This window comes from Trichoderma harzianum (genome assembly GCF_003025095.1).
Source record: "Trichoderma harzianum CBS 226.95 unplaced genomic scaffold M431scaffold_13, whole genome shotgun sequence".
NCBI classification, from domain to species: domain Eukaryota; kingdom Fungi; phylum Ascomycota; class Sordariomycetes; order Hypocreales; family Hypocreaceae; genus Trichoderma; species Trichoderma harzianum.
Window position 1 is genome coordinate 409,699 of NW_020209261.1, and position 27,366 is coordinate 437,064.

At 46.4% G+C, this 27,366-nt stretch overlaps 11 protein-coding genes across 11 annotated transcripts; 8 read left to right on the top strand and 3 right to left on the bottom strand.

Moving 5' to 3' along the window:
- Nucleotides 1-136: 136 nt before the first annotated feature.
- On the top strand, nt 137-871 carry M431DRAFT_485489 (hypothetical protein; the record flags this gene model as incomplete). Its single annotated transcript, XM_024916287.1, has 1 exon — nt 137-871. The coding sequence occupies one exon, from the start codon at nt 137-139 to the stop codon at nt 869-871; it is 735 nt and encodes a 244-aa protein (XP_024770457.1).
- A 1,790-nt stretch (nt 872-2,661) lies between these two features.
- M431DRAFT_94176 (hypothetical protein) lies at nt 2,662-3,276 on the top strand (the record flags this gene model as incomplete). The annotated part of the gene is made up of 1 exon (XM_024924558.1): nt 2,662-3,276. The coding sequence occupies one exon, from the start codon at nt 2,662-2,664 to the stop codon at nt 3,274-3,276; it is 615 nt and encodes a 204-aa protein (XP_024770458.1).
- A 725-nt stretch (nt 3,277-4,001) lies between these two features.
- M431DRAFT_67939 (hypothetical protein) lies at nt 4,002-6,290 on the bottom strand (the record flags this gene model as incomplete). Its single annotated transcript, XM_024921750.1, has 2 exons — nt 4,002-4,691; nt 4,812-6,290. Coding segments are annotated over 2 exons (2,169 nt in total), but the record flags the coding sequence as incomplete, so codon positions are not given.
- Nucleotides 6,291-7,042: 752 nt separating this feature from the next.
- On the top strand, nt 7,043-8,000 carry M431DRAFT_485492 (hypothetical protein; the record flags this gene model as incomplete). Its single annotated transcript, XM_024916288.1, has 2 exons — nt 7,043-7,405; nt 7,461-8,000. 2 exons carry the CDS (start codon nt 7,043-7,045, stop codon nt 7,998-8,000), a joined length of 903 nt encoding a protein of 300 aa, XP_024770460.1.
- Nucleotides 8,001-8,465: 465 nt separating this feature from the next.
- On the bottom strand, nt 8,466-9,238 carry M431DRAFT_523481 (hypothetical protein). The gene is made up of 3 exons (XM_024920544.1): nt 9,085-9,238; nt 8,814-9,009; nt 8,466-8,767 (listed from the first exon to the last, which is right to left on the bottom strand). The coding sequence occupies exons 1-3, from the start codon at nt 9,188-9,190 to the stop codon at nt 8,752-8,754; spliced, it is 318 nt and encodes a 105-aa protein (XP_024770461.1). The 5' UTR covers nt 9,191-9,238; the 3' UTR covers nt 8,466-8,751.
- A 485-nt stretch (nt 9,239-9,723) lies between these two features.
- On the bottom strand, nt 9,724-14,868 carry M431DRAFT_523482 (hypothetical protein). Its single transcript, XM_024920545.1, has 4 exons — nt 14,501-14,868; nt 12,845-14,443; nt 11,985-12,797; nt 9,724-11,921 (listed from the first exon to the last, which is right to left on the bottom strand). The coding sequence occupies exons 1-4, from the start codon at nt 14,801-14,803 to the stop codon at nt 9,864-9,866; spliced, it is 4,773 nt and encodes a 1,590-aa protein (XP_024770462.1). The 5' UTR covers nt 14,804-14,868; the 3' UTR covers nt 9,724-9,863.
- Nucleotides 14,869-15,834: 966 nt separating this feature from the next.
- On the top strand, nt 15,835-17,580 carry M431DRAFT_533810 (hypothetical protein; the record flags this gene model as incomplete). The annotated part of the gene is made up of 3 exons (XM_024920897.1): nt 15,835-15,977; nt 16,123-16,246; nt 16,342-17,580. The coding sequence occupies 3 exons, from the start codon at nt 15,835-15,837 to the stop codon at nt 17,578-17,580; spliced, it is 1,506 nt and encodes a 501-aa protein (XP_024770463.1).
- Nucleotides 17,581-18,531: 951 nt separating this feature from the next.
- Nucleotides 18,532-19,619, top strand: M431DRAFT_150916 (hypothetical protein). Its single transcript, XM_024912828.1, has 3 exons — nt 18,532-18,716; nt 18,776-19,425; nt 19,475-19,619. Exons 1-3 carry the CDS (start codon nt 18,581-18,583, stop codon nt 19,610-19,612), a joined length of 924 nt encoding a protein of 307 aa, XP_024770464.1. The 5' UTR covers nt 18,532-18,580; the 3' UTR covers nt 19,613-19,619.
- Nucleotides 19,620-19,907: 288 nt separating this feature from the next.
- Nucleotides 19,908-20,882, top strand: M431DRAFT_533812 (hypothetical protein). Its single transcript, XM_024920898.1, has 2 exons — nt 19,908-20,699; nt 20,760-20,882. The coding sequence occupies exon 1, from the start codon at nt 20,192-20,194 to the stop codon at nt 20,675-20,677; it is 486 nt and encodes a 161-aa protein (XP_024770465.1). The 5' UTR covers nt 19,908-20,191; the 3' UTR covers nt 20,678-20,699; nt 20,760-20,882.
- Nucleotides 20,883-21,713: 831 nt separating this feature from the next.
- M431DRAFT_523485 (hypothetical protein) lies at nt 21,714-22,208 on the top strand (the record flags this gene model as incomplete). Its single annotated transcript, XM_024920546.1, has 1 exon — nt 21,714-22,208. A coding segment is annotated over exon 1 (231 nt), but the record flags the coding sequence as incomplete, so codon positions are not given.
- A 131-nt stretch (nt 22,209-22,339) lies between these two features.
- On the top strand, nt 22,340-27,234 carry M431DRAFT_19612 (hypothetical protein; the record flags this gene model as incomplete). The annotated part of the gene is made up of 2 exons (XM_024913265.1): nt 22,340-22,694; nt 22,751-27,234. The coding sequence occupies exons 1-2, from the start codon at nt 22,346-22,348 to the stop codon at nt 27,232-27,234; spliced, it is 4,833 nt and encodes a 1,610-aa protein (XP_024770467.1). The 5' UTR covers nt 22,340-22,345.
- Between the last annotated feature and the right edge of the window lie 132 nt (nt 27,235-27,366).

Below are 27,366 nucleotides of genomic sequence, written 5' to 3' on the forward strand. Positions count from 1 at the left end.
CTACTTGCCTTTCAATCTTACACTTCCCGGTCGAGATCTCAACACTTCTAGTATCCGTATCCAGTATTCAAGTCGTATCTACTGCAACTAAGTTGACGCAAATGTGAGTTAATTTACGACTTGGTGTTTTACAGACATGAATATGCTGACCGTTGACTTTACCCAAACTAGGTGGTTTGATTCACCATGGTCAAAAATTTTGAAGTTTCTTGGAGCGACGACATACGAGAAACTTCCGCGTCTAGTAGAAGCGTCTATGGATGAAGAACCGGAAATTTCGGGGCACCATGAACCTGAAAGACGCTCCAAAAGGGCCATCTCTCTTTTCTTGCGCCTTTTTATTGTAATCCTAGCAGCATGGGGTTTGCTCAATCTGTGTCAGCAAGTATGGTCTCACTTCATGGCCCGCCAACCATCCTGTTATTGCGGGGAAACACCCACAGAAGCGGCCTCCCGCGGTTGCATTTATGATCATATGGCGGCAGCTTGGCTTCCCAATGGCTGCTGCGATGAGGGTTTGGTCAAGATTTTCGAAGAACTGGCTGATGGCCATAACTGGACATATTTTGACTACCCTGAGTTAACCAAAGAGCTTAGCACTGCTGAGGTCTCAAGTCTCGCAGGGGTTGGGGTTCAAATTAAAGATGGTGTCGGTGTTGTTCGTACTACTATCGACTGGCACCTATCGCATTGTTTATATACGTGGTGGAAGCTCACGAGGGTGGCATCAACGGGTAAGCTTATGGGTCCTAAGTATAGCAATGAGGAACATGTAAAGCATTGCATTCTCGAGGTGTGGAAGCACTTGAAGCAATCTTCTAACCTTAATAAGCTATCTAGTATTACTGGGGTTTATCTTTTTCCTGAATGAGACAGTAATACCTATTGCTAATTGAGACCAAATTCGGACGTTGCACAAGACTGAACAACTATAGTTAGCAAACTAGCACTGTTAAGTTTATAATATTTTAATGTCTAATAAGCAATCTATAATGTGCCTTTTCCCTTCAAAGTTCTTGAGTCCTTTCATTTAGTACAATCTCATAATGTCTTACTATAATACCTCGTCTTGGATGTAAGAGGTGTTGACGGAAGACCGGCTGGAACGCGCGAGGTTCTGCCGGATACGGTATGTACGCAGACGAGAAGCTAGTTGCAAATATACGAACATTGACAAAAGATAGTAAAAACCAAGCCCAAGTGACTTTATACAGTCACTAGGCTAGAAACACCATAGTGCTTATATGTAAGCTCCATGTAAATGTACGTTTACGATATGTTTTCTCCGATTGGCCAAGCTACTCTGCTTACTTATTGCATTGATCCCAAATCAGTCCACGAATCGGACAGAGCATATCGTAAAAGTAGCTTACGGAGAACGTTACTTCAATTTCCACCACCCGTTGTCGTGGCGGCCTCTTCAACGGAGTATTACTGAACATAGTGTTCCGGTCACCGTCTAGCGTTTACGAGACCCTTCTACATTTGGATATTTAGTGTGTCTATCTTAGAGAAAGTCACTTATTACGTAGAAGTAGATAGAGAAGCACGTCATTCAAGGAGAGGAAAACGAACCATGGCCAGAGGGAGAGCCTGTGCTCAATGGTGGCCGAGCAGCAGCAAAGCTGACATTTCACTGGTCCCTCGACGGACGAGGGCCAGCCGACCCAAAGTTCGAACGGGCTGTGGTACATGGTGAGTAACAACACACCTCCCCATGTGTCGAGCCTCTCTACGATGGGTTCTCTGCCTGTGCTTTTGCTAACGAGCCTCTAGCAAGTAAGTGCTTCGCTGTGATATACCGGCGAAACTTTCAGCTGTCTCATGCATGAATATGATAGGAAACGTCGGGTCAAATGCGGAGAAGAAAGGCCGCAATGCCTTCGATGCATCTCGGGGGGCTACACATGCGACAGTTACAATGGCGGGACATCTGCTGCTACGGACCTACATGTACGATGCGAGTTTATTTTTTCGGGACCAGACTTCGAAGCCCGCCAGCGATCCTGTGGTTTTCGAACCATTACGGCGACCATCGACGGCACTGATATTGAGAAGCGATACTTCCACGAATTCAAGAATGTTGCGGCGCAGGACAACATTTACGAGCCCGACTGCCAACTTACTCGTTTCTTCAGCCGTGTGTGTACACAAATCAGCCATCAAGAGATTGCTGTAAAGCACGCCATGGTTGCTCTTGGCTCTGCCTACCAGCTTCTACAGCCAAAGTATCCCTCTACGTCAAGTTCAACATTGGAAGATTTAGAGCTCTTTACTACCGGACAATACAACAAGGCTTTGAATCGATTGCAGAGGCTTGTCAGCGCAGGCGAGTCAGGAAACCATCACGTGCTTCTACTCCTCATCTGCTCCATATCTTTTATCTGCCTCGAGGCCCTACGATCGAACCGCATTGTCTCAGGAATACATCTTGTGAACGGTCTGAACATAATTGGTAGCCTGCCATCACAGACGTTTAGTTTCCCCAATGATCCTTCAGAAGCCACTAGGCGATCCAGAGGTGTAGTAGAGACTGCGTTGGAGGATATTATCAAGATATTCAGCAATCTCGAAATGTTTGGATGTTTCTTCTTACCTAACTTTCAACCTGTTATTGCTCCTAAAAGCTACAACTTCCGCAGATTCTACGATGGCTCCGACATGATAGCAATACAGAGTCTGGATGAGGCACACTTACACGCGTGTCACTATTTTCGAGATATAATTAGCCGCCTATATGAAACTTCCTTTCCCGCCTACGTGATCATGTCACACCATGAGGAGCATCAATGTCACCGGGCTCTTAATATGAGAGGCTATAATATCCTTGCCCTCTTCAACAAGCTCGCTAGCTCTCCAGACGCTCCACATCCCGGCAGTTATAGGTTCTTCTCTTTACAGCTAGACCTACTACATATCTGTTGCGGCAATATTCTATTCCAATGGATAGACGGAGTCAGGACTGAAACTATAACACGAGGCCCTCCTCTGCAATCTCCAACTGGAAATTCAATTTTGCGAATGAAACTCCAGGATGTTTGTTCATTCCTTTTTAGTAATACTGCTAGTATACAAAGCAGGAAACTAAATTTTGGCTTCAACTATAACCCAAATATTATCGGGCCATTATATTATATTGCTGCTATGTCAAGGAACCCGATTAGAAGAAGCGAAGCTTTTGATTTATTAAAAAGTGTTAATGATAATCACCATAACTGCTGGGACATTGTAGTTTTGAAACAACTTTTAAATATAGTTCTTAAAGCAGTTGTGTAATAAGCCAGGCGCTTCCAAGTTAGCCCTGGAGTATAAATATGGAAGTTTATTATAAATTAGACTCCTATAGTAATAATAAGTTATAAATAATAATGAAACTTTTTCTTTAAAAAAAAAATGCATATACACTTGTACAAACATATTCATTAACGCAATCATAGGTCGAATGACCACAATAATGCCGGCAGGAGTAGAGAGTTAGCTGTTAACTTGAGCGTAGAGCGAAATAACTTCCAACCTGTGTATAGCACTGATGCTACGAGTGATATGAAGGAGAGGCCAGAATTGATGTATAGCTGCCTTACTTTATTAAAATTTGCCTGCAAATCCCAATATCTATATAACACCGCCTCCATCCCTTCCTGCATTGCCAACCTTAATGCCTTGGTTAATCTGCTAACGCCGTTCGCAAGAAGCAGTTGCACTATGTCCCCATGCCCTTTTTGAGCGGCCCAATCTAGTGCAGTTCTGCTGGGCTTCTCTGCATCCTTTGTGCTCACGTCCCAAGCACCATTTGCAAGCAAAAATTGCACTGTAGTAGTGCGACCCCTTGCGGCAGCCATCTCCAGCGCTGTGTACCAGATGCCATCATAATGGTACAGATGCCTTGCGTTTATATCAGCGCCATTCTCGAGTAGCATCCGCAGAATATGATCGTGCCCTCTCTCAGCAGCCTGGATTAATGCTATGCTCACGCTGTATTTTATATCAGCATGGACGCTCTTTGCGAGCAGTAATCTGACTATGGCCTCGTGGCCTTTCCCAGCAGCCACCCCCAGCGCCCTGTCGAATGCACCATGTTTGCTATCAGCACCATTTTCGAGTAGCAGTTGTACTATCGTCTCGCGGCCCAGCCACGAAGCTTCGAATAGCGCCTCGTCCTCAAGTTTAGCATCGGCACCGTTAGCAAGCAGTAGCCGTACGATAGCTTCGTGGCCTCTATTGGCGGCCCACCTTAGTGCTGTATAACCATTTTTATCTTCCAGGTTTATATTAATATTGGCGCCATTAGCGAGCAGCAGCCGTACGGTGGCCTCGTGGCCATTGCCAGCAGCCAGACTTAGCGGTGTATATATACCACGGCGGGCAATAGCCGAGTTAACAACGGCGCCTTTGGTAAGCAGCAACTGGACTATATCCGCGTGGCCGTTTGCTGCAGCACCATTCAGCGCCACGCCGTTACCTGGAAGTTCAGGATCGGCGCCGTTGGCAAGAAGCAGCTGTACGACGCTTAGATGCCCTCTTGTAGCGGCAAGTTCTAGTGCCGTCCATCCCCAAACGCTGCCTTCCGACTTCACGTTAACATCGGCGCCGTTTTCGAGAAGAAGATGCACCACGGAGTGCTGACCCTCTTCGGCGGCCAACATCAGTGGCGTCATGTTATGCTTGTTTCTCTGGTTAACATATTTTTGGAACTTGAGACTAATACGCCACGCGTTTGCCTGAAGCAGCTTTCGGACCAATGAGTCGATTCCGAGATACGAAGCGATGTGCAAAGGTGGATAATCTCCAAACGGAATGTAGGTCGATTCGACAGCTTTTGTGTAGGATCGCCACCAATGCTTCCACAAATCATCTTTCTTCTGGAAGAAAGTCTTTGGGAAGTCCAAATCTTCGGCTGTATGCCTTGCATGTTCTGGCCAGTGTTTTGTTGCGTAGCCCAAGAGAGGCGATTTCTTCAAAACTGATGCATCCGTGATATTCAGAGGTTTATGGCGGAAGTCGCTGGTTTCAATGCAAGCAAGACATATTCTTGCTAGGCTAGTATGCGCTTCTTTTCCCTCGATTCGAAACTCCTCAAGTATTGGATCAGTGTCGACTTCTTCCCGTAATAGGTAGTTCCTCGCTGATTGATGGACAAGACTACATGTACCTGTGTCATGTCCTCCGGAAATCCGGAGGATGGGTCCACATGAAGCTATCCGGTCACACATGATTTGAGTGCTATCAATCGGCGTATTGCACAAGAGAGAGACAGCTGTCTTCAACTCTTCCAATGTCATTGGGCGACGGGCTATCGTGACGCATTTCAATATTGTCGATATGATGTGTCGTTGGCTGCTCTTAATCTGCAGTAACATTCGGCCGTACATGGCAGGGAGTCCTTGAGGAAGAGCATTTAGCACGTCCATTACCTCCATCCGCGTCGACATGTCTAAAAGCGCCTTCATCACGAATCCTATCCACAGAAAAGTGCCATTGGACCGTCTCAGCAGAACATTCTCAATATCTCTGACGAAATCATCATCATAACCTGGACGGCGTGATAATTCTTGCATTGCAGTAGATATGAACCGTTTGATATCTTCATTTATAAGACTGTCGTTGTCAGGATCCAATCGTATCTTGGGGAAGTCTTCTAGTCCGTTTATTTTTCGACTCACTATCGCCAATTTCAAATTTTGGGCGATCGGTCCTGTGTGATCTGATGGCGAGTAGAAGTCTCGGAACTGTTTGACTAGTTCTCTAATGGATTTCTCATCGCATTCATCGAGTCCATCGAGTATACAATAGACGGTACCGAGCTTTGGGGCTCGCAATAGTGTTTTGAATACCATCCAAAGAGTTTCTGGGGATATCAATGTGTTTTCGGTATGCTTTGCTGTCTCGAAATATGATGCTACAGATGTTGATATATCTGGATGCTTGCTGAGTAGCTGATATGCTAATCCTCTTAACACGGCTATCGCATTGTTGCAGTTTTCATTTCCATTGGCACAAAAGAAATACAACGATGTTGTATCCTGGTCGTCCCCTCTTTCGTGCTGTTTTCTCTCAAGTTCTTCTGTCAAGAAGATTGAAAGCATTGTTTTACCTTTGCCGGGGCCGCCACAAATCCACAAACAATGCTCATCGCCGTTAAGCCAAGATCTGTAGATCTCATTCTCTAGGATCCATTCGCAAGTTCCGGAGGCTCTTTCCCCCTTGTCGTTTTTGAGGCTCTCTCTATATATCAACGGGTCTTTGAGTAGGATCGCCTCTCGGCAATCGACTGTTTTTGCCGTGGTTAGTGTATGAACAACGTCGAAATAGATGATGATTGGGTGAACAAACTTTTAGGCTTCTCATTACTCAGGTAAACATTATCTCCTTGGTGTAGAATGCTATCGAATACTTTATTGGGGCCATATGTATGTCCTCGTCTGCTTGACTCTTGGTTCGATGCCATCTCGCCTCAAGCTGCATTGACGTGTTTCTGTTGTCTGCGAAGTGATCAAATAAAGCCGAATTAATAAGGAGTAAGACATAACCTGCAACTATACTTGGAGATTACCATTTATATACTGAGCTTTGTCGATCTCACCCCCCGGTCTGCCCATTGTTGAGATGGAGGCTTAGCGTCGCCTGATGAATTTATTGGGTATCGGTGTAGATGCAAGCGCTTCGTGATTGAAATTGATAGGCTATTTCTGTCAAGTTTCATGTATTTCTATTACTTATGTGCTACCTGGGCAATACACTCAAAGGGTACCTACATATACGATGTTACACCTCACAAGTCTCCGGGAGGGGTAAGTTCGATGTGATCAGGCATTACTGGGTATCTAACTCCCTGCATATATAATTTCACATTTTATATAAAGGCAACTAAAGCAGGCCCCCGCGGTATTATTGTACGATGAAATATCAGATCAATCGTTCCCTCAAACTAAGTAAGCGTGTCGAATGATTCCCTCGAACACTAACTAGTCTGATATATCTGTTGTGATGCCTCTTGATTCTTATACTGTATGACAACAATATCGAAAGGCGCTTAATACATTCTATGGCCAATCCAGCTGTAGCCCTCTTCGAGGCCATGTCGCTTGCCACCTCACTTCCAGCAACATTTATTTCCATCGTGGAATGTTTCGAATATGTGGAGCTTGGTCGGCGTTTCGGCAAAGATTTCAACAAGTGTCAGGCCCGTCTAGAAGCACTAAAACTACAAATCACAAGATGGGGGATCTCCAGTGGCGTGCTGCCTGACCCGGAGACAGGAAAACAGAGAGTCGTCAGCTTTGACGCGCATACGACTGAGACCGCGCAGAAGCTCCTTGACTTTATCCTGGCAGATACCAGAGAGTTGGAGAACAAATCTAGGAAATATTGTGATCAACCAGGAGTCACGAGTGAAATAAATTCAATGGTACGTATTCATTGACATGTGTTTTCTTCAAGAAACAATGACTGATTGCTGAAAGCAACCGGACCTGATCGACGAACCGACCCAAGCCTTAAAATCGATAACAAGCAAAATATTTTCTCGGCGTATTCAAGGCGTGGCATTGCAGAAAAAGACGACATGGGCTTTGCGCGATAAAAAACAATTTGACAGACTTCTTGAAGATATTACTGAGAATCTGAATCTTCTGGTATTGATGCAGCAAGTCACCGAGCCTCAACGTGAGCTCTGCCGCATGGAAGTGGAAGAAATCCAAGATGGTCAGCCCCTCGTTGTCCTGGATCTACTCCATGACGCTTCACAGGCCAATACCGATAACCTATTGGAGCAAGCTTTACAAAGGGCTATTAGCAATATAGACCCTGGCCATAGTTGGGAACGAACAGAGGTAGACGATGATGTCAAGTTACAGCAGGGCGATCGCATTGCGAATGGTTTCAGGGGCCAAGTACTAGGGAATAGGGGTAATCATAAATTTGGGGTAACGATTTGGAAAGGGCCGCTCAGATATTCATCAGGGAGATTCTTATGGAACGGCATAGATACAGTAGCGCCATAGATTGGATTTGTAGAAATGCAATAGTTCCTATTTCACAACTTAGAAAATCTGGCTACATAAAAAGAACACAGGAGGTAACTTTTTATTTATTATCTGATATCTTAAGCACTGATCTCTGGTCTATTCAACTTTGCCCATCGTCGCTCCACATCTTATCTATCTATAGACGGATTGAGACCTCTTTTTAAATCTATTTGAAGCTTGTTTTCTCGATTTGGTGGCCCTTGAATTTATTTGTCTTCATGTTGGTTGTCCAGCTGAAGCTTCGAATTTAAGCCTTTGGGTAGCTTCTATTAAGACACAGTATGTGTAGCGACGAAGTTGTGTCTTTGCTTCATGGACTTATTCTACCACCAGCCCCTTATAATTAATGACATCGCCCACGATACTCACGGGAACGATATGGCACCAGTAGACTTGCTGTACGCAGCCAGCCACTGAGAGGTATCCCGGTTTGTCCAAGTGGTCAGTGAATAAGTACTATGCCTGAGGATACCATTAACTATGGGTCACTACATCCTAAGGGCTTCGGCAGTGAGGTTTCGCAGACCGTCCTTGTATTCACATAAATATATAGGGAAAACCTAAATACATCGGGGAAAACCTATAATAAGACGGTCGTCAAACAAGGCACCATAAAACATCGCGTATTTCTTCCCCGATGGCTATTGAGCACGCTACAGAGCTCCATACCCCAAGATCGTGGTTTTGATTTGAACTTTTGAGCTCTCAGTTTATTTAAGTCGGCGATTTAAAGTTCTTTAGCCCTGATAACTGTTAGATACGATCTAGCATTCGGGGCAATTCTCTTACTCCTCTTCGGGGTCGCCAATACAATGATCAGAGTTCCCAAGGCCGGCATCATAACACTCTCTGGGTTTGCAAATAGCCTCCCATACAACATAATCTTCGTCACTAGTGCAGAAGAATAGCGAGTCAAGAATATGATGGCTATCGGTTGGCTTTCCTCCCCTCTTAAGGGCCTCGTTGATCTGCTCATGGTAGTTGCCTGTGGAACGAGTCAATATCTTTATACGTATCCTCTTGTTAAATCCTTTTCATGAGTTTGTAGGTAGTTGCATACCGTGTGCAAGGAGACTGCTTCCACAGTAAGTTAATCCTCGCCGACAACCTTCAGCTGCTGCACTGGAAGCAACAGCGAGAATAGAGAGAACAGTAGTGACCTTCATTATGACAATAATAGCTGGGATTGTTGAAAAGGCTTTAGTTGATTGTCTAAAGTTTCTTTGAGATCAAGGTGGGAAAGTACGGGTTCTAATAAGTCTTAGATAGTGTGGGTGAAACTTTGGAGCGGTGAGATGGGCCAAATCAGGGTTATGCGGCGTGGCAAAATGGATCAGATGAGACCTCATTGAAACCTTTGTCATAGTTACGCAGCAATATAAGACATCAGTAAGCCAGAAAAGAAAATTACTCAGATTGTTTGAGTGTTGACAACGAAGAGGGGGTTGGGTAATGAAATTGTCTTAGATTTTCTCCGCCCTCAGAATGTACTAGGCAACTTCTCTTGTACTACCTAGGTTCTTCATATAATTTATTAGTATAAGCCTGAGGTAAGATGTGTTTGAATGACGTGGAAACTGTGTTACCTTTGAAAATGAGAAGACAAGCCACCAAGGAGATGTTTATGGGTGGTGGGGGCTGTGAACGATACCCTACACATGCATATCCGCTGCATCTGAAGAAGAACAACATGATTGATACGGATCATCCAGTTAGATTAATGCTAAGATAAATCGAATGGACCTCATTTTCTAACAGCCACTTCAAGTGTATTCAGATATACTACCATCTTGCTGCGAATACGCCTCATCTCAACATTCATAGTAATCCTTGGTATGTTTAGCTCTTCCCATCCTCGCTCGATGTCTCGCTCAAGGTCTTAAGCGAAATGCCCCATTCAGTTGCAACTCTCTCCTTCCACTCATCTATTGTAATCTCCTCTCCACTTCCATCTTCTACATAATAAGCCTTCAATATTCTGTCGTCCCCATCTAGAGGCCTCACATCTATCGGCACACGCACGTTGTTGGCTTTCATGCTCACATACATGCTGTTTCCCTGGTGTGGGATTTGCAGCCACCTGTGCTTTGCGCTGCACTCCATAAAATCTACACCAGACTCTGGGTTGCGAAGTCGCTTAAAACAGTTGCCGCAAAAATCTTTGTTCGAACAGTAGATACAGTGGTAGAGGTCGTCCTCGAAACTGTTCCAACTATCGCATTCCCTGCCGTCCGAGGTGCGGCCATCACAACTCCAGGACCATGAAAGTTGGCCTTTGTCAACACTGGGGGTGTGTGCCTTGTGAAGAGGCAAGATGCGAGACTGGAGCAGGCGGTGCGCGTAGGCAGTGAGGTCAGAAACTCTTGGTTTTTCGTCCTCACTGTTGCCATTCACCTCCGTCTTGGCTTCAGCGGTAGCTATAAGAGTGTCGATATATAATTTGGCGGCTTCAATGCGTTGGGATTGGAGTTTGGTTTCCGGAATTTGAGAATTGATGACACGGATCACTTCTTTAGCCAACTCGGAAACCACATCGAATGCTTGCAACTTTCGCTCGTCGTCAACTTCCGTGATGTCGCCAACGTCAAAATACAAGGCTTCCGTTACAAGATCTGGCTGTCCCAGCAGAGACAGAGCGACAACTGCATTCCTGAAATCTTGGTATTGTTCCAGCGCCGTTTGGAGGATAGAAAACCCGATCTTGTCGTTTTCAAGTATGTCATCGGAGAGGATCTGCAGACCTTGTTTGATCCGCGCCATTAGTACCTCTTTGGCCGACTCTTTCTTGCCACAAAGCACATGAGCGGACCCTAAGAAGCCGATAGCATCGCTTCGATAGAAATTGTAGTCGGAATCTGAATTGGCCAGCTTGGTCAGCTTGGCTAAGGCATCGTAATAGTTCAGCTGTAGCCCTTCTGCGATGCTCTGGAAATAATGGGCTGCTAATGCCGTCGTGGCACGCTGTCGCGTAAATAAAGCATTTGTGCCGCCGACATTGGCGAGCAGATCACGGCTCTCTTCCCACAGCCGCAGGGCTTCGTTGACGGATTTGAGGCCGTCAGAAGAGACTTTGAACAGGTATGCTGCGAAACCTCGGTCGCAAAGGAGAACGCTGCGAGCCTCATCCTCGGCGAAACGCTCGTCCCCTGTCAACACCTTGGAGCCGTTACCAGGCGTCAAGTTCCATATTGCTTTCTCCATGGCATCCAAGACTTCTTTCAGGAGATCAGGATCTTGCTTCAACACAGCGAACATCCTCGCAATGAGATCATTATGATCGCTGTCTAGCGCAATCATCTCCATAGCGGCCGCCATCTCCGCTTTCCCATTCTCCTGAGCGAATGTAGTCTTGAGCGCCTGTATTGCCTCTGTGTTGGGGAAGCCCAGCCTCGACTTTAAACGACCCAACTGTCCGTCTCTTACCTGGGATTCATCGCCTCCTTCACATGCGAGTGAGTAGTACTTGTCTGCATTACGCACATCACCTGCTTCATAGGCGTACTGACCCAACAGTAAGTATAACCCAACAATATCTTTTGTTTCCGGTTTGGGAGTAGCATCTTCTTGTTGAGCGCTCTTCAGCGCTAGTTCCACTTGAGTCACGGCCTCTGAAGTTCGATTTTGCCTAGAAAACGCCGTTCCCAATCCTTGGTAGCACAGCCAGCTAGGGTTCTTCTCTTCTATGGCGCGCTGGTATAGGGATATGGCAGCCTCGGGAGCGACCCTATCATCAGTTGCGGCTGTAGCAAGACGCTCGTACCAGAGCGAATTGAGCTCTAAATCAGGCAAACCTAGGATACCTTGACACCAGGTGCTCATGCGGTTCCAGTCTATCTCAGCGAAGGCATCCACATTGTCATCAGGGGTCTCAGTATGTACCTCGAGTTTTCTCTCGTCCTGTTTCAGAAAGTCAGTTCATGCAACATACTTTGAACTACCGGACCAGGAAATGCCACTTACTGCCTTCATCAGTTGAAGAAGCCACTGGCAAGCAGAATAGATATTCCAGCTTCTTTCTCTGAGAAATCCCTGGATAATTACTCTCACAAGCTCTTTCAAATATCCTCTTGTTGGACTTGCTGCCAGTTGCACCTCATCGCGCCATCTTTTATCCAGTCTTCGCATGATGGCTGAGTCCATTAACCACTTTTGCAAATCCTCTATTTCGCTCACTATCCACCATGCGTCCTGGAAACTCTCCTTGTGACGTAAGAAAACTTCATCGTTTTTGAACAGTTTATACAGGTTCTGTCCAATTTCGGACTGCTCGCTCGGCATAAGCGATCCTTGGTCATCGTCTTCGAGCTGGCGGAGGCGAGACAAGTGAAATGGAAGCCAAGTGACAAGATATGGCCCAATATTCTCAGTCTGTTCCTTAGGTGGCTTACTCAAGTATTCAAATGCTCGTGTCACGATGGTGTGATGCGCCTCAAATTCGTCCACTGCGATAGTACCCCTGCCACCATGGAGGGCATTGGAGGCGTCCCCATCAAGGTTAAAGTTGAACTTGTCCCGAATTGCCTTGTGTGCAAGGTCCCAGAGGAAATGTCCGCAGAGTTCCTGGTCCACATTATTGATGGTGATAGTCATGCTGATAGTGGCGCGATCTTTGGTGTTTGACGCCCTCCCGGATGAGTCTATGTCTTTACGCAGGTATTCTTTGACGCCATCTTGACCGAAAACACATCCATCGTCGAGCTTCAAAACAGCTGAGTATTTATTTTTGATGATATACTCAAGAGACGCAAGCGATTCTGTCCCTGAGTATAAGAACTACAGCCTGTTAGTCCAGCACCAGTTTACACATGAGAAGCACATACCATGGCGGCTTCAAGTTTCTCCAGAGTCATGGTATCGTTGCTGAAAAGAACCCATTTCAGTAATTCATTCAACTCACTGATCTCGTCCGCTGTCAAAGTCCTCTGCAGGTTCTTAATGGCCGCTTCGTGGCTACTCATTGACTGGTCCAGCATCCGGTCCAATTCGCGCATTGCAGTGCGCGTGCTTAGAAGGCGCATGACATCGTCCAGCCCAAACTGAAGTCTCGAATAGCTTCCCTCAACATTCTGCGGCAGCTTGTCAAGGATTTTGTCTCTGGCTCTTTGTTGGTCCGAGTCGGGCTTCGTGTTCTGTAGCATTCCTCGTTGATTGAGCGCTTCCTCGATTACTATGCGCATGTCTGGTGTATTGTGCTTCTCCATCTGGATCTTCAGAGAATTCCTACTCTCTTGCCAATTTGCGAACTGATCATCCGTTCCGCTCAACAGAATCTGAACGCGCTCGGAAGATTCTTTAGTCATTCTGGGGCTGAAGACGAAGTCTAACAACATCTTAACCTGTTGATCGGGTAGATTTTCAATGCCATCGAATACGAGATAGTAGACGGCATTCGATCCGGATGCTCCAATCTTCAGCTTCTCCCAGAGGCTATCCAAAGTATCGAGGCTCCCCGAGCGGCGGAATGCAGAGGGCTCTTCCTCGCACGCCTTGCCTAGCACTTTTTGAGCTGCCACATCAACTCGGGCAATCTGGAAGGCCATGTACTTTAGAGCCGACTGAATCGAATTCTTTTCGCTATCGGCCTTCTTTGTGCTAGAAGGAAAGAAGTAATGTGCAACGTATGTGCGCCCTTTTTGCTCTTCCAGGCGCTTAGTGATGAGGGCAGTGGCACATGTCTTGCCTGAAGATGGAGGGCCAGACACGATTAACAAGCGCTGCGCATCCTTGTCTCTGTCTTTGGTGGTTGTCCAAGCGGTATATGCCTCGTGTGTCCAGAGCCAAGATCCCATGCCACTGAGACACCTGTCGGCAATATCGTTACAGGTCTGTGTGGTGTTTGTATCGAGGCGGACGGTTGACGGCACGCCCAGAGTATCGCGAATCTTGATGAGTGTCCTCATGCGGTCAACGTCGTCTCTTAGGGCTTGCACTCCTTTCTGTGTCTCCTGTACCGCTTGATGCGTCTCTTGAACAATGTTGCCAAAAACGATAGACTGTTCGAGTAGGAGCGCAATGTCTTGTTTCGTCTCAACAACCACAGCCAGCGTGACCGTCCCTTCAACATCGCGCTGCTGCTGCAAGGCGCTCCGAAACTCTGCCATCTGGTCGGCCAAACCTGAGTCATCATCAAAAACTGACTTGAACTGCTTCAGGAAGCGATCCCTCTTGCGACCTTGGCGGTACTTGACGACATAAGCGCAGACCTTGACGAAACTGACCAAGACCAGATGGATCTGTTGAATGAGTAAAGGGTCCGCATTGTCTATCGTCTGGTAGATGTGAAACTGAGACAAAGCTGAGGACACTTCGCTAAAGACTTGGTTGATGGCATCGTTATAGCCTTTGATGGTTTCGGGTATGTCAAAGACGAAGCAGAGTGCGGAGCCGGTAATGTTGGCCGCTGCCTCAGGAATTGGTATCTACAGTTGTTAGCATACGCGCATTTGATATATGGCAAATGATGTGGTCTGATATACAAATGAGGAAGCCTGGGAAGCAGCCCCGACAAGCATCTTGAGATATTTGAGCGACTGAAGGCCCACGCTCTTTGCCTTTTCCCACTTTACATTCTGTTCTTCGTCGGCGCCATTTGAGATCTGGTTGGCGCTCTTAATTTTCTTTTGAACATCCTCGAAACTCTTGATTTGTCCCCTTTGCAGTGACTCTCCGCATATTGCCTCGAATTCTTTGGCTGCCGCATCCCATATCTCCTTCATAGACAGCTGCCCCTCAGGCGGCTTCTTAGTGGGCGCATTGTCTGGTACTGGCTGGCTTTTCATCGTGCGATAGAGTTACAGTTTCCAACGAGTGTAGCCAAAATGTCATATGAGAAAAGAGTAAGCAGAGATGATATTTAAGAAGTAAGACTCTGATGAAGAGAAAGCACCGCCTCGTTACCCCGCAGGCCCGTGATTTTTTTCCCATCACGAATAGGCAGCCGTGGAGGATCATAATTGAAGCATTTCTTGGCGGGTTTAAATGATTCTATGGGCAATTACAACATCTTCACATTCTTGGAGATTAGCAACAATTGGTCTGAGCATATTATAACATATATATCTCGAGTATCCCTATTTTCGTTTACATGCAATTCGATGGCCCGATTGGGTCAGACTCCAGGGCTATTCGCCCTCGTTTCATGTCTCGTGAGATGTCCATGATCATCGGGTCGGGCCTAAGCGATCCGTCAAACTAGAGACGTTAGCCTCATCTGATGGGAGAACTAAAAGTGACCATGGAACCCTCCAACTCATTAGCGCCATGTTGCTGACCAGTGCTAAGAATATTGTGAATAGAATGCTGATATCGCTCTCTGTGTCAAATGTTTTATCTTAGACGTAGATTCAATGTTTATATCGATGAAGAAGGATAATTTTGAGATTTAAAACAATATCAAATCGAACTCAAAATTACTCTTTTCACTCCAGTCATCGCCCTCAACGTTCACCACATCACGATTATGCTGCCTAAACAAACTCTAGCCTTGATCTATATAAATGACAGACTGAGGAGATATCGGTACAAATATGTTAACTTGGCCACGTTGCGTTTGACGCTTGTGAATCAATTTACAGCACGGCAGAAGCAAGGATTGGTAACGCACTAATTGTTACAGCCTCACCTTGAGTATCGTTGGTTACCAACAACTTGATCACCGACAGTGCTAATTACAGCTGAACAAGGTTCAGCTGAAATGATATGAAATTAATAAAAAGATTTAATCAAGAGCGTATTGAAGAGTTTTTTATTTTTGATCCTTTAGTTTCCTTTTTGGAAAGAAAAACTATTGTAAGAAGCGGCTTAGGAAAACATGCGTGAGAGCGTATACATGCGTGTCCACGTGTACATACTCGTCATTTACTTTAGTATCTGGTTGCACAGGCCAACTTTGCGTGACAAATCAGACTTGTACTATATGCTCCCTGGTTGGATCTTGTTTTTCGTGCCGAGCCGGTTAGATGAATACATCTAATCCTCATCACAGTGCAGCTTAACATTCATCGCACTCATCACAACTGTTATCAAGTCGTTCACGGTGTCAAAGCTTTGTGGTTTCCCAGATCTCATGTATCAATATTATTAGTGCCATGGTATCTAGATTTTTCGACTGCTCAGTGTCTGGTTGCGAAAGGCCAAGTGTCAGAGCAAACGGTGGTTGCGACAGCTGTAGTCGCCATTTATGCCTCGCCCACTTGTCTCCTTGTCTTCATACGTGTGACGAGGTACGAGAAATCAATTTCCTTTCCCATTCTTCCACAACGTCGTAGCTTGTATTACACCTTTTTGAGGTACAGTACTAAACGTGGTTGAGTGACAGGTCTTGGATGATGCAACTTATGAGTCCCAAATTACCGCCGAGATCAATCGTCTCCGATCTCTGATCAACGACGTGGCCGTATGTCAACTTGCATCCAGGCTCAATGGCGGTACAAATTGCAAAATTGAACACTCGTCCAAAGTTGGACCGAGCGCCCTCATGGGAAGCGCCAACTATCATGCCTGTATACGCTTCCAAGACGGCTCCCCCTCGTGGCTCCTCCGAGTTCCTCGAGTGACGAGCTGTGCCGTTGGTCTTCCCATCACATTGGCGGATTATCTGATAGCCAGCGAGTATGCAACATTGAAGTTTCTCGAAGCCACTTCAGTGCCAGCTCCTCGAGCTTTCAGCTACGGCGTATGCAGCAATGGGACAGACCATGGCGTCGGCGTGGCTTTCCTTCTTATGGAAGAGCTACCAGGAAGACCCTGGGCAGGCGAAGGCGTGGCGGGTACAATGGCCACTGACGAAGAAAAGGTAAGGATTTGGAGTGAACTTGCAGACATCCTGGCTGAGTTAGAACGTCACCCTTTTCCTAAAGCTGGATCATTGTGCTTCCAGTCATCTAATGTCGAAGTTTCGGCTGTAGCGAGCGACAGATTCGGCGTACTCACTCCTTATGGCCCATTTCATAATTCTGCAGCATATTATACTGCCTTTGCTGAGCAGTACTTGGAGCTGATTGCAGACGGCCAACTCTACACTGAGTTTCCAGTTGACGCGTACCTAGTGTACCGCTTTCTGAAAGACAATGTATCACAGATAGCCGAACAAGGGGGAGAAACGAAGTCTCCAGAGAAATTCTTTTTAAAGCACGTTGACGATAAAGGCGACCATTTACTTGTCGACGACGACCTCCACATCACGGGTATCATTGACTGGCAGATGGCACGTGTTGTGCCACGACGGGAAGCCTTTGGCCCGTCGCTTGTGACTGCCGACATGGATGCGTTATGTACCGGTAAGGTTTCGTTCAGTGCCGATGATATTGCCTTAGCGGATACTCTGCAGCAAAAGGGCCGCTCTTCAATGACTAGCTGCGTGGTCGACGAGAAAGCCAGGAGGTTTTTCTGGGGCCTGGCCTTGGAATCCGAATGGTCGGATGCCTTCCCGCTGGCAACGGCGATACTAGAAGCTTTTGGGATCCGACAAGATTGGGCACAGTGGAGGGAGATGGAACTGAAGGAATACGAGAGTGATGAGCGTCTAAAGGGCCTTGTTCAGCATTGTCGTCCCTGAAACCGGCAAGGGGGAATTCAGGCGTGCCAACACCCATTAAATTATATTACGCGCTTCTCAATAGTTTCATTTTTAGAGGGCCCTCCATGAACGTACTGACCCAAGCAGGATCTTCAGTGTAAAGGTATCAATACTTCGTGCCATACAGTTGCATTGCTTGGTGTCGTGGGACATACCATGCAAATACCGCTCACTGCAACATCATTACACCACTATATCTCAACTGCACATAAAACTCCATAGTTTGCGCGTCCTATCTTCACAACAGTCAGCTCTATTGCCGCTTTAGGTGTCCAAAAGAGTGAGCAATCTGAAAAAGACGCATAAGAGGCATCTTTCACACTCGAGCGGTAACCAAAAACTTAATGAGAACCATAATCGGGGTTCACATTGACCGTTGTAACTTGATTCGTAGAATCCAACTTGACTGGCCGTTGCAGATTAAAATACGACGTCGCTTATAAGCAATAAACATCCCTGGGTTTCCAAATCCTGATTATGCAGCTGTCCAAAATGGTGTTGTAAATAAGCCGCAATTAAACTCCACGTATCAAATGACTTGGAAATGTCCTTACACACCTCGTTAAACTATAATGTCGTATCTTGTATATTAACGGTCTCCGTGCAGAGTCGCATATTTGACCAATCTTTGTATAAGATCTACCTTAGTCCACCCATGCTTCCGGCAAGTCAGTCCGACGACGCCTCAATCGGTTACAGCAGCTATGTCATTCACACCTCTCTGGGTCGCATCAAAGAAGCTCGCGAATTGGGGTTTGAGCATGTGTAGATACTAGTGGAGCATGATAGAGAAAATTGTAATGAGCCCCGACGTAGGATTCGGGCTTTTGCCGTATACCCGCTTTTGGAGCTCATACTGACTTTACAACACTGTGGGAGTTTCCAACTACAAAAAGGCTGATGTTTCTGTAACAATTTTTTAAGAAAAATGAGGAATAGCACAACATCTGATAATCAGTCATATTGAAATCAGTTCAGCATGAAGTATCTTCTCTCTCTTGTGGCTATCTCCACTTTGAGCAACATCGGGGCTGCTCAACTTCTTGACCTTCCTCCTCTCTTCGATCCATATGACCCCAAGTTCGACGACTGGCAGCCTGCAGGCCCCGATGACTGTAAGTGAGACAAGACATGAAACTATTTGGAATCATCTCAATTAATTGTTATATAAAAGCTCGCGGACCTTGTCCTGGCCTCAATTCCCTCGCGAATCATGGCTTCTTACCCCACAGCGGCAAAAACATTACTATAATCGATCTTCTTCGTGGAGCCTACCTGGGGCTTGGGGTCTCACCCGAGATTTCGATCGTTGTGGGTGCAGCTGAGCTCATCAAGTCATATAGACTGGCCGCCTTTGACCTCCATGAGCTGTCCAACCATGGATTTATCGACCATGACTGCAGTTTATCACGAGCCGACATTGGAGATGGCAATAACAATGACTTTAACGAAACAATCTGGTCTGTCCCCTTGGAGGTTCTCATGAATTACACTATTATCACCCCAGAGGCAATTGGAGCAGCTAGGTCGGCAAGAGATCTATTTGACATTGCTCACAACCCCAACCAACAGTGCGGCGCCCGCTCCATTGCAATTGGCGCCTTGGAGAACGGTCTCCTGATACAGAGTCTTGGGGGAAAGCCAGAACTCGAATGGGTTCGAAGCATATTTGAGCAGCAGAGAATTCCGACGAACCTTGGGTTCCGTCCTAAACCTATCGTACTCAACAATGCCGTCGGGGTCGCCACTGTTGGTCTCGAATCACTCTTGTCTCAGCCCAATCTAACCGATCTTCTGGGTAGTGTTGTGATTAAAACTCCAGCGGTAAGGCTAACAAACTTTCGTGTGAATTCATTGGCTAATATAGATGTAGGACCTTTTGGCTGAGGTGTTCCCTGTCAAAGAGTATAATTTGACTTACATTCTGGAAGTTCTTGGGCTGGCGGGATTTCCTGCCGTTGATCTGTCCTTTCTGACGGGCTATAAAAAAGCCATACAGATAGGAGCTTGATACTTGTAATCTTATTTTTTTTTTAATCCTGGAAAGACTAATGTTTTCTAAATATGTTTGTTACGCTATACGAAATGTCATCTCCGTGACACGATCCATTGTTTACATACTCCCGATTGGAGTCCCACCGCTCGTGACTGATCCGCGAAGAGCATGGTCATTGAATAGCCCAATTGTTTCAGGACTACACTATTAATATATATTACCCCATCCCTCGGTGGCGTGATTTTGGAAGTAATAGCTCTACGCCACTGTAGCTTTATTCTCGTCAATGTGTATCCTTACAACTGAGGACCTGTAACACAAAGGCTCCAGAACCTCGTCGATACAGCCAGTCGGGTTATGAAAGCTAGGTCGTGCCGCATTAGCTCTACAGAAAGATAAATGTTATTGTTTCCTTAGCGTTCCTAAACCAGCCTTATTTTAGGCAACCATTTGAGCCAAAGGGAAACATGTTCTCCCCTTCTCACATATAAAATCAGGCACCGGAATCTAAATCTTTTACGATCAAGTTGCTCGAGGCAGAGCTATCTACACAAACCACAACGAGATATTAGCATTCTATTATTCAAACACGAGATGGCAGCAATCGATACAGGCAGGATTTATGTCCTTAAAAACAGCTACACAGCTGCAAACAAGATACTTGCTATGACTTCAAATGGTGATTCCCTCTCTATGGTTGACGCTCATAGCGTTAGTCCTAACGCCCTCTGGTTCCTCACCCCGACAACCATGAGCAACTGCTATCGCCTCCATACAGTCGCCAGGGGCGTGAAGCAGTCGCTCGACGTTATCAATGACGGAATAGAAAACATCAATCTCCACATGACCGACACTGGTAACTACTCGGGTCAGTTTTGGAGATTCGACAACTGGACTCCAGGCGGCCAGGGATATCCATACCGCCTGAGCAATACCTTTACGGGACAGGATAAGCACCTGGATGTATACTCGGATACGTTTGTTGCTCACCTCGCTGGCGGCAATCATACTGGGCAGCATTGGGAGCTTACTCCTACAAGCACTGTTGCGGCATCCACAGATGCTCCTACTACGTCCTAATCACGAGCGCCGCAGTCACTTTGTAAGATCATCTCTCGCTATTCCCATCAACTATTAATCGCGTTTACTAAGCTATCTAAAGAATACACATAAGATCTCAGAAGGGATTCGAAGGATGTGCAGAGTCGGACTTGAGTCTTGTGATAGTTTGGCTTTGGGCACTCCGTGTTCAATAGCCCAGATATTTACCTTTAAATTGAAGCACTTATTATTTTCAACTTCCAGTTCCAACTGATTGGTCATTCTCGCAATGGTCAAGACGTAACATCACCCTCCACCACTTACACGAAGCGGGTAGAAGCCGCAGCTAAGGTTGCGGGGAGAGCCGAGCGGGGCTTCACAAAGGATTACAGAGGCACGTCGTATTCAGAAGAGGCTAGAACTGTCTCAGTTAGTTGTCGTACACCATCAACAGCTTGACCAATGGTATGATGGCGCCCCCACGATGGACACACCTTGCAGCCTCCCTTGTGTAGCTGAGTTTCGGTGTCCAAGAGCCTCAAGTTGCCTAGAATCCTGCATACTTATCTATTTGTACGCAGTTGGAGTGCTTTATCCTTGGCGCCTAAGTTCAGGTAGGAGAGCTTTACCCAGTGAGGGTGGGCAACCTCAACGCAACAAGCCAGTCAAAAGCATCGAAGCATGCCACCAGGCCAGTTTAAACACGGAAGCTGGCCGCCTGTACTCCTTATACACGTACATATGCGCCTGTGCCACTGGGGGCGGCAAGGGCCATACATAAACTTTCGGGTGACTACCTACCAGAACAGAAACAGACGGCCAACAACATGACGCTCCTAAACCATCAACTCTGAACGACCATCTACTCCTCTTTACCTAGAGGATCATTACCTTTTAATCAAGTATTCACCGTTAAGTCTTTCTTTCACCCCTGCTAGTTCCGCGTGAGACAGCTTGAGTAGTAGTCGCTACTTTAGTGTGTCTGGGCGGTATTATCGCGTCCTGGCTAGGCGATGGAGGCTCTTTTCTCTGTCAGCATACAAGATGGCGTACGGAGTACATGGAGGCATACAAGGCCGATAAAACTTTGATCTTATTATTTCATCTATTTCAAGTATCCTGAGCTAGCGAAAGGTTTGTCGACAAAGGTATGTCTGTAGGATCGGATGAGCGCGAAGAAGCTGCTTGCAAATGGGTGTGCGAGGGCGGGCCTGCATTGGTAATGCATGTCGGGGGTGTCTGGACGCTGGATCAGGCTCCGCGGCTGATTCCCAAAGGAAAAAGCAAAGTTGCGATCAGAATAGCATATAGCCCGACTGGCGCAACCTGACCTCTTGAATGCCACGATTTGCATTTGCCCTCAAGTATGCCCTCCTCATAACGACAATATTCATCCCTCATCAACCAGCGCGTAATCGACATTGCTCTGACGCTGTTCAGGCGCAACTCAGCGTCTCAAAATGGCTCAGGGTATGGTTTCCTCGATTTTTTTCATGCTTTGGCTTGCAGGTCGTGCATCTGCCGATGGTGGGGATGATTTTGCGAACAATTTGGCCTCGGACCTGGGACCGTAAGTAAAAACTGAGCGTGTCTAAATAGCTCGTCCTACTATTCGTCTTTCAAACTTTAGGTATACTAATATCACATGTTTGTAGTATTATTGCGCTATTTGGCGAACGGGTCGTCATGCAGTTCATGAGCCAAGCCATGGGCATCGCCGACTGCATACTCTTGGCCGTCGCCCCGATTGGCGCAATCACCACTGTCGTGAGCGCTATCCGAGTGGCCGGCCCGGCATGGCTGAAGTCGTTTATTGGAAGAGCCAGAGAAAATCTCTCAGCAGCAGAGATCGATGTCATGTCATCCACGTCCAAGGAGGCATGCGAGCTTTGGAACGGTCACAGCGTCGTCAGATGTCCGGGATCGGCCGATATATATCAGTTCATCTGCCTTCTGCCAAACGGGAGTAATCCCGACTCTTTATCTCAAAAGGACGTTCATATTCGGTATGAGAAACTGGAGGAAGTAGAGAATAAAATGATTCTCCAGAAGATCGGTAAGCGTTCATGCATTCATACCCGCTTCTCGGCCGCCTGCTAACATACATTGGAGAAACTGCTGGTCCAAGATATGCTTGGAGATCGTTTAAAAAAATTCTAGCACGGTTTTCGAATAACATAAAGCGTAGCTGCGGAAAGCTGCTGCGTTCTTCCGCTTCATCTTCCCATAATCGACCACGGATAAAAAGAGAACAAACTATGTCGTCCTTCGAGACGGATCTAGAATCCGGAGGTCAGCAAAATGAATCCAGCACCAGCACTCAAATAGAGGTCATTGCACCTGAAAGCACAAAGAACCCCACCGTGATCAGCGGTGTTCCTGTGATTCGAAAAAGAGACACTGCCAAGACCGATTCTAGCAAGACGACCTCGGGAAAGACTGACTCTGGAAAGACTGATACCGGCACCACATATTCCGGGCTTTCGCAATCTGACAAGACAGACAAGAAGGAAATGATTGTTGTTGTTGAATCTGATGAGAGCGCACCGAACCTTCTCCTCAATTGCCACGATAGAGTCGAACGAGGCGAAATCTATCTTGCAGCCTCTATCGGCGTGATACTACAACTTGGTGCCCTTGTATATTTTGGTTTCATCACCTATCATCAGCCTATCAAGGGCAAATTCCTGAAGGATGGCAAGAGAGTCGTCGACTATGCTTTTCCATGTGCCGCTGGAGGAACCCTTCTCTTGGTGCTCGGTCTTTTTATGTGCGCGTGGGTCGTTGAAAAGAGCACAGCAGAGACGTGTTATAAAGCGGATAAACATCAGATTTTTATCGTATGGTTGCAAAAGCATCATACTGTGGCCGAGCAAGTCTTTAGGCCATTTGCAATCTACCCAACTAGGAAACGAAAATATATCACAATGTCCCGCCGAAATATCAGGGAAAACGTGCAAGAGAATCCCACCGCGGGCCATAGCGAGAAGGATGTCGAAGATACAAAGGAGAAGGACGAACAGACTCGGGAAAGAATTTTGGAGAATGTAACATTTACCGGTGCTCTCATTTCGCTCGTTGGATTCATTGGACAATTTATTGGAATGAGAGGACTAAATTGGACAGCATCAGTCTTACAACTTGGCATTACAATTGTGGTGACAATTATAAGGGTCATTGTTCGACGTGGGCTCGGAAAATCTCCGATTCGCACGCGCTTGAAGTCAAAATCCGAGTTGGATTGGTTTGCTCTGAGCTTTGGAGATATAAAATCAGCTCCCTGGGCGATATTTGGCGATATTCCTGGCAAAGGGACGGAAAATGATGCTTCGAAAGAGGACAACTCTCCCAGGTGGCGTGTCCGCACCGGAGACAAGCAGACATATCCCTCTTTGAAGCTGGTCGATGATAATAGCCGACAGATTGAGAAAACATCAATGGCACATAAGATGATGGTGGCGCGACAAGAACTAAGAAAGCTTTCCAAGTGGAAAAGTCCGGTCCGTGAAGAGGCTGCCTGTTTAACATCTGCAATTGAAGCCATTGCTCAAACATTTCTGGAAGAATTGCCGGAAGAAAATCATGTGTGGAGCATTCCAGCAATTTATAGCGGGTTACGAGATGAAAGAGACGAACATGTCGATATAGAACTTGTGAAGAACAAAGACATGAAGTGGCAAGTCAAAGATGGAAGCGAGAGGATCGAAGCCATTCTCTCGCTATGGTTGTACTCGAATTCACCTACGAAACTTTCTGGTGGTTATCAGCCTCACCAGCTGCGGCTGTATGGATCAAGTGAGCATCAGAAGCGCTTGTCCCGAGATCTTCATTGGTGGATGCCAGAAGTCATCGCGGAGATGTCTACACAAACAAAAGCTGAGGTAGATGAGAAGAAAAAGACCGGCACGACAGTGGTGGGGTTCACTTCAGAAGGACCACCCGATAAGTCTACAGACGAAGACGGAGCAGATACGGAGTATCTTGTTCTTGAGTGCCAAGAAAAACAAGAAAGGCTTTTCTCTAAGGACTTGCTATTCTCCTTCTTACGCGCAGTCGCAAAGATGCCTGAAGTCACCATCTCAAGCGCGTCGAGCATACAGCAGATGAACTATAGCAAGATGACAGAGGACTGGAAAGAACTGAAAATTAAAAACGACACCATTTCCAACTTGGCCAGGAAGCTGGAGAAGATCGGATTCGGGACGCTATCGGATATATACTTCGATCTTATTGTACCCTTAAGCCTCGAGCAGAAACTTAGCAACATCAAGAATGTCATCGACGACGCTACAAAGCAAGCACAAAGGTATGAACGAACATGCCAATGGAAAAAATTAGTTGATAGCTGTACTTCCCTTCTCGATTTGGCTATACAATTTGATCTAGCAAAGGAATCGTCTGGTCCATTGGCCATAGCTGTGTGTCTAGGGTTCCTCAGCAGGCTGCGTCATGAATCTGTGCTTCAAAAGGCGGAAGGGAGAGAGGAAGAGGAACTTACCAAGCAATTGAACATTCTAACGACAAAATTGAAGGACGACAGATTCACAAAGCAAGCTAATATCTCAATACCGACGAGGCAGCTAATGAAGGAATGGCACTATGCTATGCCCTTTAATACAATAATCGGTCCTGCAGCAGACAACATGAGATCATTACCAGAGAGTTTCCAAATCACGGCTGATCACCAACAGTTCATGCAAGAAGTCGAGTCGGAGAAAACTCTATATTTCTGGGACTTTGAAAAGCTCGAAAAGACAGACGCCTTCGGCTGGTCGCCGCTTCATTATGCTGCCAACTTACAAGCTGACAATATGCGCATAGTTTTCCGTAAGGAAAAAGAAGCTCTCAACCTTCGAGACTTTATGGGATGGACGCCGTTGCAGCATGCTTGTCTTGTGGGCAACGAGAAAATAGTGGACATCCTACTTGATCGCGATGCTCCAATTGAGATTGCCGGATATGATGGAATCACACCAATGCATTGTGCTGTTCGGAGTGGAAATGCCGATATTCTGCAAATGCTGGTTGATAAGGTCAAATCAGGGCGCCAAAAGTATACTGGAAAGGGCGTGGTCCACGTGGATCGCAACGAGAGGCATCCAATTCACTGGGCTGCGGTCAGGGGAGACGTGGACTCAGTCTGGCTACTAAAGGATGACATTAGCCTCAAGGATCGATTTGGTTGGACCTGCCTTCACCTGGCCGCGATTTATGGCCACGAGGAGTTACTCACATGCATCATTGAAGATTGCGGAGCAGATATCAATATCGGCGATAATGATTCCCGTACGCCTCTGCATCTCGCAATCGAAAACAAGTCTCTGCCAGCTATCCCTTTGTTGATCAACGCTGGCGCGGACGTCAATGCCAAATCAAAGGATGGCTCAACTCCGCTTCACATAGCAGTTAAACAGGTGGAAACTGTACAGCTACTTCTAGAAAATGGTGCCGATAAGGAAGCAACCGATCTAGAAGGACGCACGCCACTCTATCAAGCCCTGGCAGATGGTACAATTGAAATCGCTACACTTTTAGTGGACAAGGGTGCAAACGTTACGACTGCGGCAAAGGATGGGAGAACACCACTACATATGGCGCTTAGTCTTGGGACAAAAGGATTCAGCATTGCAAAGAGACTTCTTCAATCTGATTCAGCTACAGCCACTTCTTATGCTCAGGCTAAAGCCAAAGACGAAGCAACTCCACTTCATATAGCAGCAGAGCATGGCCCATCCGAAGCTATAGAGCTGCTACGTGGACTTGGAGCTGATGTTAACGCACTGGACGATTTCGGACAAACGCCATTGCTCATATCAATCTACAAGAAGAAATGGGATATCGCTGAACTGCTGATCAAAGGTGGTGCCGATGTCTATGCTGACAAAAGAGAGGGATACGCGCCCCTACTTGGTGCGGTTGCAGGAGGAAGCGATAGAATTGTACAACTACTGTTGAAAGCCAAGGTCAACGTTGATGCCGTCGACGAAGATGGATATTCACCATTGCATCTTGCGGTCTCCCAACATGAACTCAATATCCTTCAACAGTTGTTAAAAGTGGGCGCGAAAATCGATGCTGTTAGTGAGGCTGGTAACCAAACGCCATTACACATTGCTGTTCGCAACAAGTACAGGGATATTGTAAAGATCTTACTCGATAAGGGAGCCAGCACCACTTTATACAACTCGCTTGACTTCTCGCCGCTACAACACTCGTTGTATATCGGTAACCTTGAGCTTGTACAAGACTTTGTTGCACATGACAAGAAAGCAAGCGTGAAAGCGGTGTTACAAAAGGGAAAAGACGGTAATACTCCAATGCACACCTTGTGTCAATGGACCTATTACGAGAGCGATGAAGAAACCATGCTCAAAATGCTCGATGAACTTTTAAGCATTAGCCCGGAGATTGACATCAACGCCAAGAATGATGAGCAACTGACTCCGTTAGATTTGGCAGTTATTAGAGCGGGGGATTATCGCAATTTCGTATGCACGTTGGTGAGAAGGGGAGCCACGTCAGGTTCGGAAGAAACATCAAGAGAGTTTTTAACATGGAAGAAGGATATGGGTATTAGCGATGAGATGCTTGGATAATGGCAGAGGGGCAGGAGTATAATAATTTGGGGGGTATTTAAGTACGTGTGGAGACTGGTTCGGAAACAACAGAACATGATAATGAAGTAAATAGAAAGAGAAAAAATATTTGACTCTGTAAAACGGGTCTTA

What these genes read in the sequence shown, in the direction of transcription:
- M431DRAFT_523481 (XM_024920544.1), bottom strand. Translation starts at nt 9,190, where the DNA reads ATGAAGGTCACTACTGTTCTCTCTATTCTCGCTGTTGCTTCCAGTGCA. An exon ending in AAGCAGTCTCCTTGCACACG is followed by an intron (nt 9,010 to 9,084) that starts GTATGCAACTAC and finishes CTCGTTCCACAG; the next exon opens with GCAACTACCATGAGCAGATC.
- M431DRAFT_523482 (XM_024920545.1), bottom strand. Translation starts at nt 14,803, where the DNA reads ATGAAAAGCCAGCCAGTACCAGACAATGCGCCCACTAAGAAGCCGCCT. An exon ending in AGAAACTTGAAGCCGCCATG is followed by an intron (nt 12,798 to 12,844) that starts GTATGTGCTTCT and finishes AACAGGCTGTAG; the next exon opens with TTCTTATACTCAGGGACAGA. An exon ending in TTCTTCAACTGATGAAGGCA is followed by an intron (nt 11,922 to 11,984) that starts GTAAGTGGCATT and finishes TTTCTGAAACAG; the next exon opens with GACGAGAGAAAACTCGAGGT.
- M431DRAFT_150916 (XM_024912828.1), top strand. Translation starts at nt 18,581, where the DNA reads ATGAAGTATCTTCTCTCTCTTGTGGCTATCTCCACTTTGAGCAACATC. An exon ending in GCCTGCAGGCCCCGATGACT is followed by an intron (nt 18,717 to 18,775) that starts GTAAGTGAGACA and finishes GTTATATAAAAG; the next exon opens with CTCGCGGACCTTGTCCTGGC. An exon ending in TTGTGATTAAAACTCCAGCG is followed by an intron (nt 19,426 to 19,474) that starts GTAAGGCTAACA and finishes ATATAGATGTAG; the next exon opens with GACCTTTTGGCTGAGGTGTT.
- M431DRAFT_533812 (XM_024920898.1), top strand. Translation starts at nt 20,192, where the DNA reads ATGGCAGCAATCGATACAGGCAGGATTTATGTCCTTAAAAACAGCTAC.